This window comes from Thunnus albacares, chromosome 19 (assembly GCF_914725855.1).
Source record: "Thunnus albacares chromosome 19, fThuAlb1.1, whole genome shotgun sequence".
Classification (NCBI taxonomy): Eukaryota; Metazoa; Chordata; class Actinopteri; order Scombriformes; family Scombridae; genus Thunnus; species Thunnus albacares.
The window spans coordinates 1,752,263-1,770,834 of NC_058124.1; the positions used below are offsets into that span (position 1 = coordinate 1,752,263).

General features: G+C 38.7%; 1 protein-coding gene across 1 annotated transcript; it reads right to left on the reverse strand.

Annotated features, from left to right (window-relative positions):
* Window positions 1–330: 330 nt before the first annotated feature.
* stx12 (syntaxin 12) lies at window positions 331–13,995 on the reverse strand. The gene is made up of 10 exons (XM_044336370.1): window positions 13,874–13,995; window positions 12,986–13,126; window positions 9,281–9,350; window positions 8,677–8,776; window positions 5,982–6,119; window positions 4,353–4,396; window positions 3,609–3,714; window positions 3,438–3,510; window positions 2,507–2,589; window positions 331–1,291 (listed from the first exon to the last, which is right to left on the reverse strand). Exons 2-10 carry the CDS (start codon window positions 13,083–13,085, stop codon window positions 1,199–1,201), a joined length of 807 nt encoding a protein of 268 aa, XP_044192305.1. The 5' UTR covers window positions 13,086–13,126; window positions 13,874–13,995; the 3' UTR covers window positions 331–1,198.
* Between the last annotated feature and the right edge of the window lie 4,577 nt (window positions 13,996–18,572).

An 18,572-nucleotide genomic window follows, 5' to 3' on the forward strand; every position in this document is an offset into this window, starting at 1 on the left:
AGGATCTTGTAGGAATGACTTTTTTTTTTTCCCCCAGTGATCTGATTGGTCAGTAGTTGGGGTGTTAACAAGTTGTTATCCGATCCTCTGGAGCAGGTTAGCTGTTCAGCATAAGTTACCATGGTGATGTACCCCGGTAAGAAGTGAACCACTGTTGTAGCCCTGAAAACTCAGTTAACCCTGAAGTGACCTCACTGACCCAAAGTCCTGCTTCATAGTACAGGCCCCCAGGCCTCCAGTTAGAAAAATACCAAACAGGTTGTTGAGCCTCCATAAAAAATCTGACCCTGAACCAATATGTCTAGACAAACTGATCACACATCCAGAGCATCAGAAGTGTTTAAGACATTTATTACGTATACTGACAGGAGTCATAGAAATCAATTAAAAATGTTTTTGTTTTGAGATCCATAATGTTATCAGCAGAATATAACGCAGCACTTTTGTAATATTTACAAACATGGATTTGATTGATAATATTAATCTGTTAGAGCTTTCAGTTTACAACATTTATATTACAATCACGGCTGCCATCACCATCAGGAGTCTTCCAGGTCCCATGTACAAGTTACTGTGAAGGCCAGGAGCTGCAGCAGAGCTCTCAGTAGTGTCAGATCAGATCTACTACACACAGATGGTTTGACAACACTCACCTGAGCAACACAGCTACAACTTCAAACTGTGGCACTCCACACACTTTACATCAGAAGGTTCCACAAGAACAGGTAACAAAAAAATAATTTACAGCCCCTAAAAACCACAGATTTATTTCCTTTTAACAAGCCTTGTTTCTTTTTTTTTCCATTTTGCCTGTTCTGAAATCATTCCCAATAATATTTTGATATTTGAAATACAGTGACGGCTAGTGTTAGTGCAGTAAATAAGACAAAAAACGAATGAAGCAAATTAAGGAATCTTGGATCTTAAATCACTCCCCTACACCACCTCAGTCCTCTCTCCTCTCCTTCATATCAGTTTAAATAGGATATTTTTCAGCTATTTTACAAAACCGGACTTGATCAGTACAGATGAGTGTTTTTTCACAGCGGACATCCCTCTGCACAGATCCACTCCCGTTGACCTTGGTGAAGTGATCGGCCTCTATTTGCTCTTCTTGTGATTTCCAAGCAGGTACTTGCAGGTGGGAGGGGGGCAGAGCAAAAATATAGTCGTGGCACAATACATGTGTGGAATGAACTCACTTAGCCGCTTGCCAGATAATGATGCCGAGTATGACAAGCACGATGGAACAAACCATAGCGAGGATACACATCTTCTTCCGGGACTTTTGCTGTGATAAAGAAAGCAGAGAAAGGAGGATTGTTAGCAGGGACTTCACCAAATGACAAAACTGTAGATATAAATTTGGGGAAACAGATTTTGGACTTTTAGTTTCTCTAATATACATTCTTTTTGGTTTATGTATGAAAATGAATAAGCTTCATAAAAGCAGAATGTATGGCAGACCTGCTGTATTGGATTGCACAGGTGTTCCTAATAAAGTGCTCAGTGAGTGTATATGTATTTACTGTAACAATCAAAAGTTGGTATTTTATTTAATTGATTTATTTTCTACATTGTACTGACAAGATGAAATAACACATTGAATCATGTAGTAAACAAAAGTCTTCAACAAATCAAAATATCTTTCATATTTTAGATTCCTCCTATTGCCAGCAAAGCTGTCATCACAGCAAACATTGGCTACTTTAAGGAATCTAAAATATGAAACATGTTTTGGTTTGTTTAATACTTTTATTTACTACATAATTGCGTGTGTTATTTCATAGTTTTGATGTCTCCAGTATTGCTCTACAATGTAGAAAATAGTAAAAAAAAAAAAATAAAGACAAAGGTGTGTCCAAACATTTGACAATCGACAAATTTTTCTCATTGGCAACAAATCTGAAGTATGGTGTGTGTATTCAAAGCCAGATATATCGTGTTCCTCTGTGCCAGAGACCTCCGTTGTTGTCTGAAAACTATTAAAAACATGTTACACTGTTGCACTGGGTGACATGTCCCTTTGCCCAGACAGTGGTTATGGTAGTTTGTTTGGAAATGGTTCCAAACACTAATAACAGTGCTAACATTTTCAGTGTCAGGAGAGCTTATACAGCAGACACCATTGTACATGCTATGGAACGCACATGTGCTACATATCACAACTTCTTGACTTTGTGCTGTATTGTAAATTTCTCAAAGATCTTCAGTACAAAGTCAAGAGTGAGTTATGAGAGCTGTGATATAAAAGATGATTTTCCACAATGTAGACAATAAAGTAACTAATAAAAGTGGATAGACAAGAAAATCACATAGGAGGGTTTGTGACCATAATATTCCAGAACAGAAGTGTGACGAGCTTTCGACCTGCACGAGATTGTAACGTGCTACTGGATCACCGACCTCTTCTGTGCCTCTCCTCCCACCGTGACGCACAGTCAGTGACCAAAATACCAAAACAGTGACACCAAAATAGAGCTGAGAGTGACTGCTGCAGACTCACTTGGTAGTAGGCAGCTCTCTGGAGCTGCTCTGTTCCTCGTTCCACGTGAACCTCAGCGTTCTCCACGTTCGCCTCGATGCTGTCTGTAGAACAACACAAACAGCAGGGTCAGCAGAGAACTAATAGAAGTCACAGTGAAGACGACTAGAGGTTTTGTAGCGTTCACAATTAGGAAAACAGCATTAGTTATTATTAAAACACTTCAGATGAACTTTGTTTACATTTTCCTGATAAGAGACCCATTGTGTTTGTGTGAATAATGTCTGCAAATTGACATTATCGGAGGTGTATGAAGTATCTGACTGAGAGATTGCTATTCACATCTCCATCTGTTGGTTTTAGTTGTCTAAACTAAATGTAAAGCATAGTGATGGCAGATCAGTAAAGGGTCATGAATATTTTTGTTATGGTAGTGTACATTTTAGTTGGCGATGAAAAATCACCTGTTTTGAACTTAAACTTTGACGGTTGAGCTCACAACTGTTGTGTTATTTGGGTTGGAGGAAAAAAGCAACTCTTCCCTGCAGAAGCTTCACTTTTTTTTCCCCCAATAAACATTATTTCTGTTATTCTGTATAATTACATGTAAAAAACACACCATAAATTCTCTAATAGTATATTAGAGAATATTTATTTATCTCAACTGAAAAGAAAGCAAACCTTTTATTTTCACACTGTTTACATTAAAATAAAATAAAAAAATTTCCTGACACACTTGATTCAAACTCAACACTTCCTCTATGTTGAACTTGTTGGATGAAATAATCATTCAATAAATCCAATACTGTCATACTAAATATTGTAGTCAAATGATTACATTGATATTTGCTGTTGTGGTCGATTCAGTCTCACTGCTGCTGATTTGTGTGGGTTTGAATGAAAAACAGCAGGATCACTTGTTTTCATGTGTTTTTGAACCAGTGCTACTCACCAATCATCTCTCCCTGATCATGGATCATCACTGCCAGGTCCTTGAAGATCTGGTTGACATCCATGATGTCCGACTGAAACAGACAAGACAGACCAAAGGCTAGAATCAGCTAGGCAGAAGTGAGAAGTCAGTGGTATGTATTAATATTAGAAATAGTAAGCAGAAGCTGACCTCCAGCTGTCTGATGTTGGTTTCTCTCTCCTTGATGAGCTCCAGGTCCTCCTCTGTGATGGCAGCCTCCTCTGTCTGGGTGGTCATCTGACCCCAGTCCTCTTGACTTTACACAAACCACATAACATTTAAAAACATGAGTGAGGTTTAGAATAATACCTGAACACACACGGTGCAACTATTAAAGCAGTTTACTGAGCATCAATTAACTAAAGCTGCTCTCTCAACTTCCTGCTGAGGTTCTTCTTCTTTTCAGTCTTGTTTTCACTTTCTAAGCAGAATGTAAATGTCAAACAACTTCTAAAACTGCTTCTGAAAACAGTGTGCTACATAATGCCAACGTCACCCTCTACAGTCACCCTGTAACCCTTTCACATGTGCAACCTGTATTATTACTGTACATTAGTTCATCTATTTGTTAAGTAATGGCTGTTTGGTTGGAACACATGTATCAGTTGTTGATCCATTTAAACTCAACACTGGTTTTAGAAACAACAGGACAACTTGACTGAAACTAATGGAGGGAAGAATGAACTGCAATAGTTAAATAATGAATAGACAACAAAAGCATTAGATGATTTTGACCATGCTGCACTATTAACAATGATGAATTAGAGAGTATTATTTCACAATTTCATGGTTATATTCTTATCTGTATGTATTCATTTCAAAATGTCTTTTTATTCATTGAATATTGAACACAAATTCCCAGATTAAAGGAAACCCTGAATGACAGTCACTTACTTCTCGAAGGACACAAGCTTTTCATCCCGAGAGCTATCTTCAGCCTGAAAGAAAAGAGAAACCCTGCTATTAAGTCTCTGCATTACATCATTCATGCAACTGTACTGTGTATGTGTGTGTGTGTATTCAAAGGTTTGGACACACCTACTCATTCAGTGGTTTTGCTTTACTTTTTACTATTTTTTACATTGTAGAGCAATACTGAAGACATCAAAACATATTTTAGATTCCTCAGAGTAGCCACTGTTTGCCTTGATGACATCTGTGCACGCTATCTGCAATATCTTAACCAGCTTCATGAGGTAGTCACCTGGAATGGTTTTCACTGAACAGGTGTGTTTTGTTAAAAGTGGCCAAGACTTCCCTCTGCTGGAGAGGAGACGTTCATCAGAGTTATCAGCCGTTTAACAGCAGCTCAGATTAGAGCCTGCATCAATGCTTCCCAGAGTTCAAGTAGCAGACACATCTCAATAACTGTTCAGAGGAGACTGCGTGAATCAGGCCTTCATAGTTTGCTGCAAAGAAACCAACAGAGACCAAGAAGAAGAATTGTTTGGGCCAAGAAACAAGGAATGGACATTAGACCGGTGGAAATCTGTACTTTGGTCTGATGAGTCCAAATTTGAGATTTTTGGTTCCAGCTGTCGTGTGGTCATGAGATGCAGAGAAGGTGAACGGATGTTATCTGCATTTGTGGTTCCAGCAGTGACACATCACCGCTTTGATACACCATCCCATCTGGTTTGGGCTTAGTAGGACCATCATTTGTTTTTCCAACAGGACAGTGACCTGAAACACACCTCCAGGCTTTGTAAGGGCTATTTGACCAGGAAGGAGACTGATGGAGTGCTGCATCAGATGACCTGGTCTCCACTATCATCCAACCTCAACCCAACTGAGATGGTTTGGGGTGAGTTGGACCGCAGAGTGAAGGAAAAGCAGCCAACACGTGCTCAGCGTGTGTTGGAACTCCTTCGAGACTGTTGGAAAAGCATTTCAGGTGACGACCTGCCAAGAATGCCAAGAGTGTTGCAAAGCTGTCATCACAGCAAACATTGGCTACTTTGAGGATCCAAAATATGAAAGATATTTTGGTTTGTTTAAGACTTTTATTTACTACATGATTCCATATGTGTTATTTCCTGTACGTCCTGTCAGTACTGTTCTACAAAGTTGAAAATATAAAAATAAATATATACATAAAAACCTTGACTCAGTAGGTGTGTCCAAACTTTTGACTGTTATTGTAAATACATATACGCATACGCTCATTGAGCACTTTATTAGGAACACCTCTGCAATCTGATGCAATCCAATATAGCAAGTCTGCCATAAATTCTACTTTTATTAAGCTTATACATTTTCCGTTTTTGTTGACATGCCAAAAAGGGTTAATTCTACTTTGTTTATTGGAGGTGGGTGAAAAAAATTGATTCACGTAAGAATCTCGATTCTTATCTTTGATTCTGAATCGATTTAAATGTTCCAAAAATGTATTTTTCTAAATGTTAAGTTCATAAAGTTATATTGACGGAACGAAAAAAGACATAACTCAACTGCGAAGGCTTTGCCCTTGAATTATTTGTCTGTTATCGTGTGGCGTGACACCACCGCTGACTTACTACTCACCGATAGACGGGATCCAGCTCTTGCTCTGGCTACTGACTCCTTCTCCTTCTCTGCTGCACGCCGCTGGACTGCTTGGAAGTTGTTGAGAGCTGCTGAGAAATCATTCATGAGTCGGTCCCTCTGGATCTTCTGCTGCCTCTGGACACCACAGAGGAGATAAAAAGGTATGAGACCAGTTAGGAAAACAAGGAAAAATAAAATAGATAAAGATATAGAGGGCCACACTTCAGATTTTTATTTGTTTTTTTTATTTATTACAATGTACTTGAATGTGTTTGACTGAGCTCTGTCTTTTGTCTCCTCCATCTTTGCCATTAATATGATAAATCACAGACTTTTTTTCTCTTTACCTAGATCCTGTAGTTGTTTTTAGATTGTTTATTATATACTGTTTTTGTATTTTATATTGATTGTTATTTAAAGTTATAAAAGTAGTGTTAAAAAAAAAGTCTACAAACTTTCAGTATCTGCTTCAGCATTCATTCTGAAAAAAATCTAAGCTATTGCCTACATTACCACAACTTTACAGAATAGCCAATAAACTCATTTTCCTAGCTGTTTGCAGTTTGGTCATTTTGCAGTGGTGTTAGAAATGACACTGACTATACCTTTACATCTGTTGTAATGGCCTTCACTCAACCATTATGCTATCTCTCCCTGTGTGAGGCCTATGAACCTATTGATAAGGTTTATGTAGGTGTGAGTATTCTGTCACACACAGAGGACTTATTTGAGTATTAGACCCATGTGTTAGTGTAATTGTGTGTGTTAGTGTATGTGTGAGGGTGTCCATCTGCTCTACCCAAACACGGGTGGTGATTCGGTTCTGTAGCCGTTTTTAAACGGTGTGTAGCAGTGATCCAGAGTGTTTGTTTCCTTTGTGGTGCAGTCAATATGTTGATGGAAGTCAGGCATTACCTTCTTAAGGTTATCATATTGATTTAAAGCCCTCAAATCCTGCAATCAGTATTGACTTAAAAATCCTGTATTGGTTTTCAGACAAGCCCTCGCTGAGGTAATAAAGGTACTAGGCTGCTTTCTGATTGTGGGTCATAACTACAAAGAGACTTTGCTCTTAGCTGATATTTAAATGATGTTTAATAATTTTACAGCTGATCAGCCATGAGTGTTGTTTGTGGTTCTGTTTTAATGGTAGTCATTTATTCTCATCAGCTGCTTTTGACTGATTACTTAGAGTGCCCCCCCTCCCTCAAAAACCTGTTTTTCTTCTTGTTCCTACAGTTGGATGTTTGAGCTTCACTGTGTAGAATCACACATGTGCAGTTTGTTGTTGAAAATCAGATTTCTAGGGATGGGCCTATGAGCAGGGTTTGTAACAACGCAACTAGTCTGGAGCCAATCATGGTCCAATATTCGACTTATACAAGTGTGATGTGGAAACTTCAAGCCTCCATACACTGAGAATGGACTTTCCAATAAAGTAGGTAACATCTTGTGTCCTTGTGTTTATGGAAAAGCCATGTCAGACACACATTATTGTTCCAAGCAGAGTATGTTCATGTCTTAATACATGTCTGGAGGGGATCTTTAAGTTTGAAATCACACAGTAGGGCAATATCTCATCTCATTTTCTCCCCTTTCCCGACTGGTCTTTCATCTGTTTCTATCTGCAGATGTGTGTAAACAATTGGTCTGATCCATATGTCTACGTATGGTCTCTCTGCATTAACAAAATTAATATGTGCTTTGTTATTACAGAGAGACCATATGTAAACATGACTTTATATGTGCGCTGTGATGTCTTTCAGAGCACACAAACACCATGAACACATCTGTCACCTGCCCAGCACAGTTCTGTCAAACCAGAAACACCATGGCTACACCTTATTTTTATACAGTCTATGAGTTACACACAGCAGGGCACGGCTATGCTAATGATGCTAGCCATGCTAACTAGCTGCTAGCCGTGACATCCAACATGACACACCAGGGAAAAAAACAGAGAGGTTTACCTGCATTGGAAAAAACCCACAGATGTGCTAATTTTGGTGTAAAAAGGGGTGTAAGACAAACAGTACGGCTACATTCAGATAGCTTTCGTTTTAGCCTTTTTGCAACTGTTTGCTATTAGCCTAACCAGCATGCTATAGTTGTGAGCAGAGGCTACAGCGCAAACATAAGTTACACAGGCTCTTAAAATTTTTAGAACTGGTTCCAATTAAGAACCAGGTTTCAGGAGGCATCACTAGCTGAAACTAATTATTAAACTGGATGCTCTACTTAGTTGAGGCATCTGATACTGACAGTCAGCGGCTGTACGGGATGACCTGCATTTTACGTGTAATGATAGCCTTGCAGGTGGTGCAGGTATTATATTATTCATGCTCAACTGTCTTAAAGAAATACTATGTTTCAAACCTGCATTTTGCAGGCAAAACAAAATCGATTCAAATCTTGAATTGACCCCAAACTTGATTTTTTTTTTGGGGGGCCATATCACCAAACCCTATCACATTGATCGCTTTCATTACACAATTTGATCATTTTTTATCTTTTGTGATACTGTGACAATAGTATTAGAATGGTAGGTAGGTGAATGGAGCGAGTGTCTGTCACTCCAGCCTCTGCAGTCAGCACTAACACAGTCATTTTATCTCCTACCATACAAAGTGTATACTACTGATAAAAGTCTATACTTGTGATTCTAGCTTTAATAAATGCAAATGATACTCACTTGCTCTGAGGGTGATGAGGGCAAAGGGATTGAACCCAGTTCTTTCAGGTGCTTGTTGGTTTCTTTTGCAAGCTGGTTGGTAGAATGTTGTATCTGCTGCCTGTGGTGGAAACAACAGTTCAGAATGACAACACTGTTGGACAACCTCATGCACTCCATACTGCAAAATTTAGAGCTGGTTTAGTCTGTGTTCTTGAAATGTTTGGATTAAGGTTCAATAATGCAATAATACTGAATAACTTGTTTGTGTTTGATTGGACTGTTACTGGTATCATATTAGCTGTGTGAGATACAGGCATCACTGAAACACTAATTATTTATATTGAGAAACAGATTTACAACTCAGAAACAGACCATCCCAAATGTGTAATGGCCTTTTCACTAAGTTCTGAGTAAGACGATAAAACATCGCTGTCAGCTCTGGGGCAGATCTAACAGGAAGTCTGGAATCCTGTCCACAGCAGTCCAAGGTGACTAAACAAAAGCATTCTTTAGTGACTGTGTGTGTGTGTGTGTGTGTGTGTGTGTGTGTGTGTGTGTGTGTGTGTGTGTGTGTGAGGCAGAGAGAAGAAGCAATGCAGGGGGAGATAAGGTTGATACATACAGTCGGTCCTGGAGTTGACTGGTATCCTGTCTGGTCCCCAGCTGGTTCACCATACTCTTGATCTGAGCAGCTGTCAGGAGAAGAACACAATGATAATGTGAATCTTGTAATGGAAGAACTCACTGGTTCTACACATGCCATGACAACAGACTATAGGAAAGAAATAAACCTGTCTTCAGTATTCAACATTTTTTTTTTAAGACAAAATGGATTTAAAATACAAATCAAGAGTCATAATAATCAGGCTGTGGCTAAATCACTGTAAATCACTATGGAGTACTGCAAAGTACAATGAATGCATGTAAGCAAAATGTCAATAACGAGAACACTGCATATGTTAACTCTGTTGTTCTGTTTCCTCTTAAACACGTAAGAAATGTTCTTCTGTTTCCTCATTTCTGAAACACTAAACACACTGGTGTTATCTACAGCCACAACATCTTTGTAGACAACTATTTCATGTAGGGGTGGAGTAAACTAAGCGTGCCATATCCTCTTTCTCTCACTAATGTACTGTATACACAAACGGCACATAAAGGTCACACGGCTCAGTTCAGAAGATCAGGCTTTATGGCGTCACTTTAACATCTGAACATTTTATCTGATGACATAAACCACCGATAAAATGCTGAACCTCAGTCAGCAGTTCACTAGGTCTCCGCTTTATTATTTCACTGTCATAAAACTATTAACCTAAACTGTTTTAACAATGTTGAAATGAGCAATTACTGCAGAATATGTGCAGGGTCTGTTCCTTTACATATAACAGACAGGTTCCCTTTATTTAATATCTCAGTATTAACACTGCTGCATTTACAGTCCAGACGGTAACTACTGTATTTACACAGTTTCTTCAGAAAAATCAATTTGAAATAAAGTATTGGATTCTACATTAAAGTGCCATGTTTCAGTTTGAATTTGAGTAGGTTTACATCAATACTGCAGGTAGTCCAACTTGATTCTTAGTTGGATGAAATCCAACCTTTGCTTGTCTAACTCACCAGACTAAAATAAACCAATGTGAAACTAAGCCTGTGTGTAATATTAAACCACACTGTATCAGTTCACTCATAAAATGACATCAAAAATGACTTCAAATGTTATCATGGTTTGGTTTGGGGCGTCATGATGTCAATGTAGTGTTACTGGTTTGATTCTTGGTGAGGACCTTTGTTACATCTCATTCCTCTCTCTCTCCCCGCATTGCCCGTCATCTCTTTTTAAAGCTGCCATACTGCTTCAACAGCGATGCTTGTTGAATGGTGGAATAGCTTCAGAACCCCCCCCCCCCCCGACCCCATATCTTATCAGTGCTGGAATTGATGGAGCTGTGTCCCTATGAATGCCTTCCAGGAGCTATTGTGTGAAAGTGTGCGCTGTTACCTTCGTATTGAAACCATTAGCATGTCTCGTCCCTCTCTATGACAGCAGGCTTTTCATCTCATTTTTGAGTGGGTTCATTCTGAACAACTATTAACACTTGCTTTCCAATGTGGTCAGACAACACATCATATGAACTAGTTCTTTTTAGTGTCCACCCCTGAATAAAGGCAAATTAGGTAGTGTTTGACTAGCTGACGGTGACATAGCTAGACAGGTTGCTCTGCAGAATCACATCCATATTGTTAAGGATTATGGATCATTTTCAGAGTCAAGCTGGGTAAAGTCTGCATCCCAACTGGACTTTACACTTGAGGACTTGTTAACTTTCAGATTTAGACAGCCCTCAGCACTCGTAGTCTTCCAGAGAATGTGCTTGTTAAGTCCATGAGTCTGCAAGTGTCAGTGATTCTGGCTATTTGGATTCAGCCTATACAGTATATCTTGCTCGACTGCAGACCCTGATTGTAACCAGCTTCTTTGAATTTAAGGCCCTGTTTACACATGGCATTAACATGTGTCTTGGGTGATCCAATCACAAGTGGACAGCTCTAAGTATGTCCGTTTACACATGGTATTAACATGCGTCTCCACGTGTCTTGAGTGACCACTTGTGATCGGATCTCACTTCCTTGAATCTCACATTTCCATTTGCAAAGACCAAATTCATTGTTCTTAAAACCGGCAGGAGAAGCGGGGGTCCGTGTACCCTCCGTCCACAGCTGTGTTCAACTTGTTTGATGACAGGATAAACAAATACACAATGTATTGTGTGCCCCCTCACGAAAATCAAATGCTACTCCTATTGATTTTCTCTAGTGCCACGTCAGAAAATATATATAAGACAAATACTGATTTATATGCAGCGATCTCCCTGCAGCTGCATCTCCACATTGAGAGACACTGTGTGCATTTATGCATGAGACACAGCAACATAACTTCACTGATTATTTAAATCTCTGACACGCCAACAGGATCAGTCAGGATCTAATGTTAATTAATGTTCAGTGTTGTTCTACACATCCGATAGGTCAGCTGTTACACACACACAGTCCAGGTTCATAATGTTTGGAGTAAAGCAGTCGTCCTCCTGATAAATCCTGAGCTCCATTATGTCGAGTAGCGCAGCAAAAGTAAAAACTGTAGTTATCAGACAGTCAAGCGAAAAACTTTTAAAATCAAAACGGGTTAGGGGAACAGGGAAAACAGGAAAAAAAGGGAGGTGGATTACGTTTTTTTTAATTCACATGAAAAATGGAAAAAACAAAATAATGCATTGCTTTACCCTGTTATTAAACAAGTTGAACACAGCTTTGGACGGAGCGTACACAGACCAGGAGGCAGCAATGCAATTCCTGTGCCTGGTCTGCAGGAAAGTTGAGCAGAGGTCCTCCAACGTGGCCCACGATGCATTGCGCTTACACTGCTAAATGAATATGGCCACATGCGGCCCAGACCACCTCCGAATGTGGTCTGAGTGATCGGATCTCAATGTGTCCTCAATGCATCTTGGGTGCGTTCACACCTGTACTTAAAGCTGTCCACTTGTGATCAGATCACCCGAGACGCATGTTAATGCCAGGTGTAAACAGGGCCTCAGTTAAATTAACCGGATAAATCTTCATATAAAGCATCAAGATCATAGCAACGTTGATATTGTGAATGAAAGCAGTTATTTTTGCCATCTGTGTGAAGAATTACAGTTGTTCACAGTCATCTTAAAGGGTAACCACACACTCAAATTCAGCTAGCGTCCCCTCCTCCCAGCATATTTAAAAAACGCCAGTAGAGTGGGGGGGCAACTGCTATAGGGAGCGTAGCCTCATGACCACACCGACTGACCACCGCTCAGTAGCATGAATAGCCATATAGAGCTGGTCAGCAGTTAGAGCCCAGGGCAACATTATGGCTGAACTGAATTTTCAAATCCAATTTTTTTCATACAATACCTGTATTGTTAAAAAAAAATGCCTGTATTAACATAACTTGCCAACATAAGTGATGTGATTATGTGTACAGTGTAAAACCATGATTTACGGTGTAGTTAACCTTTAAGAGAAGAATCAAAGTAAAAGAACCAAACACTATAACACAAAAAAAAAAACTCGGTAAAATCCGACATTGCAGATAAAAATTCTCCTTTGTCTAAAAAAAAAAATGAGCAGATTTAGCACAGTGAGGCAGACTGCAGGCTGACACAGCATTCCCATACCCTGTCCCTTGGCTCAGTGCCCCTGAATGAGTGAGTAACCACGTTTGGACATGGTCTCAGTCCTGCTTACACTGTGGCAAACAGAGCTACTGATACAGCAGTGAAGCACTTACTATTCTGTGTGATCTTCTGGATGTTGCCGCTGCATGTCTGTATGAGGGAGTTGAAGTCCCGTGGGACTGGGTGATAGCTCTCTGCTTTACCGTATGACATGTCTGCCAGAGTGTGCTTGTGCCTTGACCGATGAGCTTTGGCTGCAGACAAATTGAAGGAAAAATTAAAAATTTACATACTCTCCAAGACTTCCTTAATCTTAAATCTTAATAACTGCCATATTCACTATAAGTCTTGAATGGGCAAATAAAATGATTAGCAGAACAATGATCACTTTCGCAAAAAGCACAAATACTCCTGATGTAAACTGACTGACTTCCTGAGACAGGAAGCTGGGGGGAAGCGGTCTTCAGTTAGGTTCAAGTCAGCTGTTTGCTTGCACATTATGACAGACTAGTTTAATCACTCTAGCTACGTGTCACATTAACCTGTTAACAGTTCAGGGATACTTAGGGTTTCATTATTTTACTGACGTAAGAGCTTAAGCTTTTCTACTTTGGTCAGAATAACTGTTAGCTGGTTAACAAGTTAGCCTGCTAATGTCGAATCAATCAAGCTGATCGAAATAGACGACCATGTCACGTGATATTTGTTAAACCACAATGGGAACGTCTTGTTAAGATGGTTTGTATAAACATTTGTGGACCACATTTTCAGCTTTTAAATGGATATCTACCCTCACCTATTCATCTACAGAAAGTTAAGAGAGGTTGTACAGAATTCTGCTCGGCTGTTAGCTTCCTAGCTAACTCATCAGTCTTCGGTTCAACGGATAAACTGGTTATCTTTAAACAGCTAAGCGCGTTCTTTACTCACAAGGACATAGAAACAACAACATATAGTCAGTTATGCTAAAGCATTGATATGTAAAACAATGTAATACTTGCCTATTTGCCAGTGTAAAATAAACACATAGGCGTAATGTTTTTCCTCCTGCCGTCAAAATACTGCCTTTCCTGATCCGTGACGTTCTCGTGTGACGTCACTACCGGCGAATTAGGTGGGGCCGCTGGTTCCGGAAGTGATTTAAAAAAAAAAAAATCTTTTAACTTAATTGTGTACATAAATGAATATGAGGTACATTTTTGTGAACAAAACGTCAGGGCGTTCACAAACAACACATAAGACATAGAAAGAAAATTAAATAACAATAAAACACAATAAAATAATGAATAAAAAATAAATACATAAAATTAGCAAAACAGAATAATTAAATAATGACATTAAAAACAATACACTCAACAGTTTTTTACAGCGTTCTTCTGAGTGAAAGATTTACAATCTGCTCACAATCGTTATGAAAAACTAACGAGAGGTTTTTTGTTGGCAACTTACACTTATGAATATGAAACTTAGCTAAGATAATTATAAGATTGATGATGTAAGCTTGTTTCCCATTATTTCTATTGTAACTCAAAAACCCAAACAGCACCTGTACAATAACGCAAAATCTGCCACAGTTTTTTTGGTATAGTAACAATGTCAAAATAAATGAAGCACAGTTTCAAGATGTGCAGAGCAAAATGAACACAATACATTAATACCATTCTTAAATCTTTTAAGAAAATGTTTTACAGGGTAGAATTTGTGTATAAACTTATCATATTGGTGATGAGATATTCGTAAGGCAACAGCCAAACCTTCTGCCATAGAAAGTCACCGACAAAATTATTCAAGAGGGTGGTGACATGTGGAATAGAAATATTCATATCAAACATCAGTAAGAAGGGGAGGTCACCATCATACTGATGAATCGCTTGTCAAAATTTGTTTTATTCAATTAATCTTAAATGTTTAATATAGAAAAATTTACAAAATCTAAATCGCCATTTTTGCATGAATTGGACACTACAGATTTTCTCATAATGTGTCTGATTTTGTATTTCCCTATTCTATACTCTGTATTCCCATTTCAAATTTTTCTCTAAACAAAATTCTCAATGTTACTGAACATAGAAACAGAGGACTCTCCCTGATAATGTAATGATCCTACAGGATTATGACCACCACCAGTTTAAATTATTTTAACTTTGTTTCTGATCATGTTTTAATGTTGCCATGGCGGACGGAAAAGAATACCCATGAGCCTTGGCCACTGTTGCTATGGAGAAGAAGCCATGGGTGCAAATCAGAGTGTAATGACTTCAAAACATTTTATTGTTGAAGTTATAAACAAAAGCCACTCAAACTAATTCACTCTGTAGTAAAATTAGTTTTCTCAACACCATAATTTTGAGCCTCCAACCGCCGTTAGCGGCACATGTGATTAAATTTTAAGCTCAATAATTGTGTGTTTCTTGCTGCAATGCACACAAAATACACACAAATTACAATCCAAATTGAAATACCTATGTAGGAATTCATTGCAGGGGTATATCTTATTAAAAATCTTAAAATGTACTTCTTTGGCTTTGGGTAAGAAGGGAAACACAAGACAACTGGTTCTGATTCTTTTGATGTCTTGCTGAGAATACTCTCAGAATGCCTCTCCTCCACAGTTCTTCTGGGTACAGTTCTTACCACATCGGATGTTGGTAAAAGCCAGATCACATGGAAATATTACAATGCTTCTTTGTGTCATGTATGCTAATAACTACCAAAATATAGACAATGTAAGGTTTTTATAACAGTATGTTAATTTAATAGATAAGTATAACAAATAACACAGTAACAATATGATTATTTAACAAAGAGCAACAAGCAAATTACAATAAATGATACACATCAACATCAATTTACCCTAACATTTGCATTTAACGTCAAAACATGCATTTAGGTTCAAGTAACCTTCAAGTAACCATGGGTAGTGCTCACATTCTCAGTCTTTAAGTGGCTTTTTTTTGTTGTTTGTTAATGTACATCATTTTTTCAGTTATGTACCATCCAGCCTTTCCCCATCTGGCCTGCAACTCTGTCTCCTCCAAATGTTAGTTGAGAAGCCACTCCTTGACGCAGACTGAAAAGAAAAACAGTGATAAACAGTGACGGTTCTGTCACACCAGGACAAAGAAAAAAAATAATACTCCATATCAAATAACCCAGTCCTTGGCATCCCACAAAGACCACATGGCTACTTCTACCAAGAATGACATAACTTTCAATGTTTGGAGTTTCTGTGGGGTTGAAGGCTGCCTGGTGGTTTTTGTGGTGGGGCATTCCTTCCACTGTAAGGCTCTTTCCCCCCAGTGTTTTAGTGCCCTAGAATGCCACTGCCAACTCCTTCACAAGGACTCCTTCTCCAGGCCTCCTTGCTAACTCAAACTTCTTCTCCCAAGTGAATCTGACAAAATCCAAAACAAAAACAATCAAGGTATTAGGTTGTACATATGCATACAAAAGTCACAAATACTTTAAGTGTAGTTGGGGTTCTTATATTAACCAATGCAGAAGTCTTAGAAGAAGTTTAGTCCTATATACTATGTGTTAAGTTGTTTAAGTTTTGTAGCTATGCTTGTAGTGGCAATGTATACATATATTGCAAACAGGACGACTATTGTACCTTGTCTCCTTTTGGAGATACAGATGATTCCACCGCATTCTCACTGCCAGACTCTGCAACTATATAGAGCATAATGTAAACATACTCAACAGTTACATGTTGCCTAAATTCACACACTTGTATCAGGGCCTTTACTTTCTCAATTTCACTTATACCAGTTTGGTAAATACAGGCCTAGATAGTTATTCTCAAGAATCTGTGAGGATATTTTTGTTGCATCTACTTTGTAAATTCTTCTTTGGGCTCAGTAATACAGGATCTTTTACAGTTACAAAGAGAACAAATATATCACAAATAGGAGAGATGATGGAAAACATGATTATGCATCTTAATTGTTCTAAGATGTTCTTCATCTGACAGCTGAAGTACTATTCCTTGAATTTTAATGTTTTGTCTTTATTTCTTGGCTCAAATGTCAGTTTCTGAACAGTTGACAATTGTTTCATTACAGAGGGGAAAGTCACCAAATATGGAATACATTCACCCCGCAAGTAATGCCAGCATTATTTCCAGTTAACAGGGTTGCCATGTAGTCCAGACGTTCCTCTCCCCAGCATTGTTTTCCAGCTCCTCCTGAGGGATCCCGAGGCGTCCCCAGGCCAGATGAGACATATAATCCCTCCAGCACGTTCGGGGTCCACCTCAAGGTGTCCTACCAGTTGGATGTGCCCGGAAAACCTCCAAGGGAAGGTGCCTCTGGACTACTTGCTTAGCCTGATGCCACTGCGACCCAGGCCCGGATGCTAACACCGACGAAGACGTCATTGGAATATTAGGACATCTTCCAGCTAATTTGAAATTATGCAACAGCTGTTTGTGGATATTTATTATGTAATGTGTTTTGGATTCAATATTTCACTGGATTAGACTGACTGAACCATTGTCAATGTAACAAGACTGTTTTTGTCAGAGTTGTATCAGTCAGTGGACTGATATGAGGCTTCATGGGTGAGTAGTGTGAATTTTGTAATTGTTTGTTTGTTTGTTGGTTGCCTGACAGAGGTGTTGATTGTATCGCCTGTTCTGATTGTATCTTGAAATGGTTTTGCATCAAATGAATCACAAGAATCTTATCTTTCCAAAGATGAGCATGAGTGCCCACTTAAAGACAGGACTTGTGTTCATAGCATGGTTGTGTACTTAACAGTGCACTCCATTAACATACACGAGGGGGGCAAAATATTAGGAACACTTTTGAATATCATGCACCCCAGGCTGTAGTCTGAGTTAGCCAATATGTGTCACTGTTGTGCTGTCTATTGTATAGAGAATTCAGCAATTCCTGCTGTTATTCCTGCAGGATACCATAGTTTTGAGATTTGTTTGTGGATGTATTTGTCACTGCCCGATCTGTCACTTGCGAATGCGTGAGCGGGTCCACCATCTTGGACAACTATGCAACACCACTTGGACAAACCACATTAGTTTATCAGAGTTGAGTTTATCAGAAAGAAGAATGAAGAGGAAAGTAACATAATGACTGAATTAACGTTGACATGTTAACAACAGTGTTTTCACAATTTTGTAGGCTATTTTTTGTATGTTGCGCATAAGAGTGTATAAGTCATGTATGAATGAATGAATGAAAAATGTATTACTGTGTCATGCATACAATTGTATGCCAAGCCCCTATGGGCTCACAAGACATCATAAATTCAAACAAGCCAGGACCAGAGTACAGCGTATACAAATACTAGAGAAAGAAAATAAAGAAAGCATCTTTCACCTTCAGATCTTCAGATCAACATTGAGTAGTACAGAACTTCTATCTAATTTACTGACAGAAGCTTACTATGTATTACTGAAAAATCTACACAAATATTTATTAAACAGCTATCTTGCCTTCTTTTCCAGGCTTTTGAGATAAAGTTAGCAGACTTAAACACATTAAAATTAAACAGCCATTGCAGTTTTTGCTCATATGAACACAGAATATTTCAAGGTTTAATTGAGCGATTTCATGGAACAGTAACACTTTTAAGTCATCATAATTTGTATGGTACAAAAGAAAATGGGACTCATTTTCCACTTCACCCAAATCACACAACTCATAGTTTGTTTTCCTCTGGAATATTTTTGAATTGACG

What these genes read in the sequence shown, in the direction of transcription:
- stx12 (XM_044336370.1), bottom strand. Translation starts at nt 13,085, where the DNA reads ATGTCATACGGTAAAGCAGAGAGCTATCACCCAGTCCCACGGGACTTC. An exon ending in AGTCAACTCCAGGACCGACT is followed by an intron (nt 8,777 to 9,280) that starts GTATGTATCAAC and finishes TTTCCACCACAG; the next exon opens with GCAGCAGATACAACATTCTA. An exon ending in AAGCTTGTGTCCTTCGAGAA is followed by an intron (nt 3,715 to 4,352) that starts GTAAGTGACTGT and finishes GTTTGTGTAAAG; the next exon opens with TCAAGAGGACTGGGGTCAGA.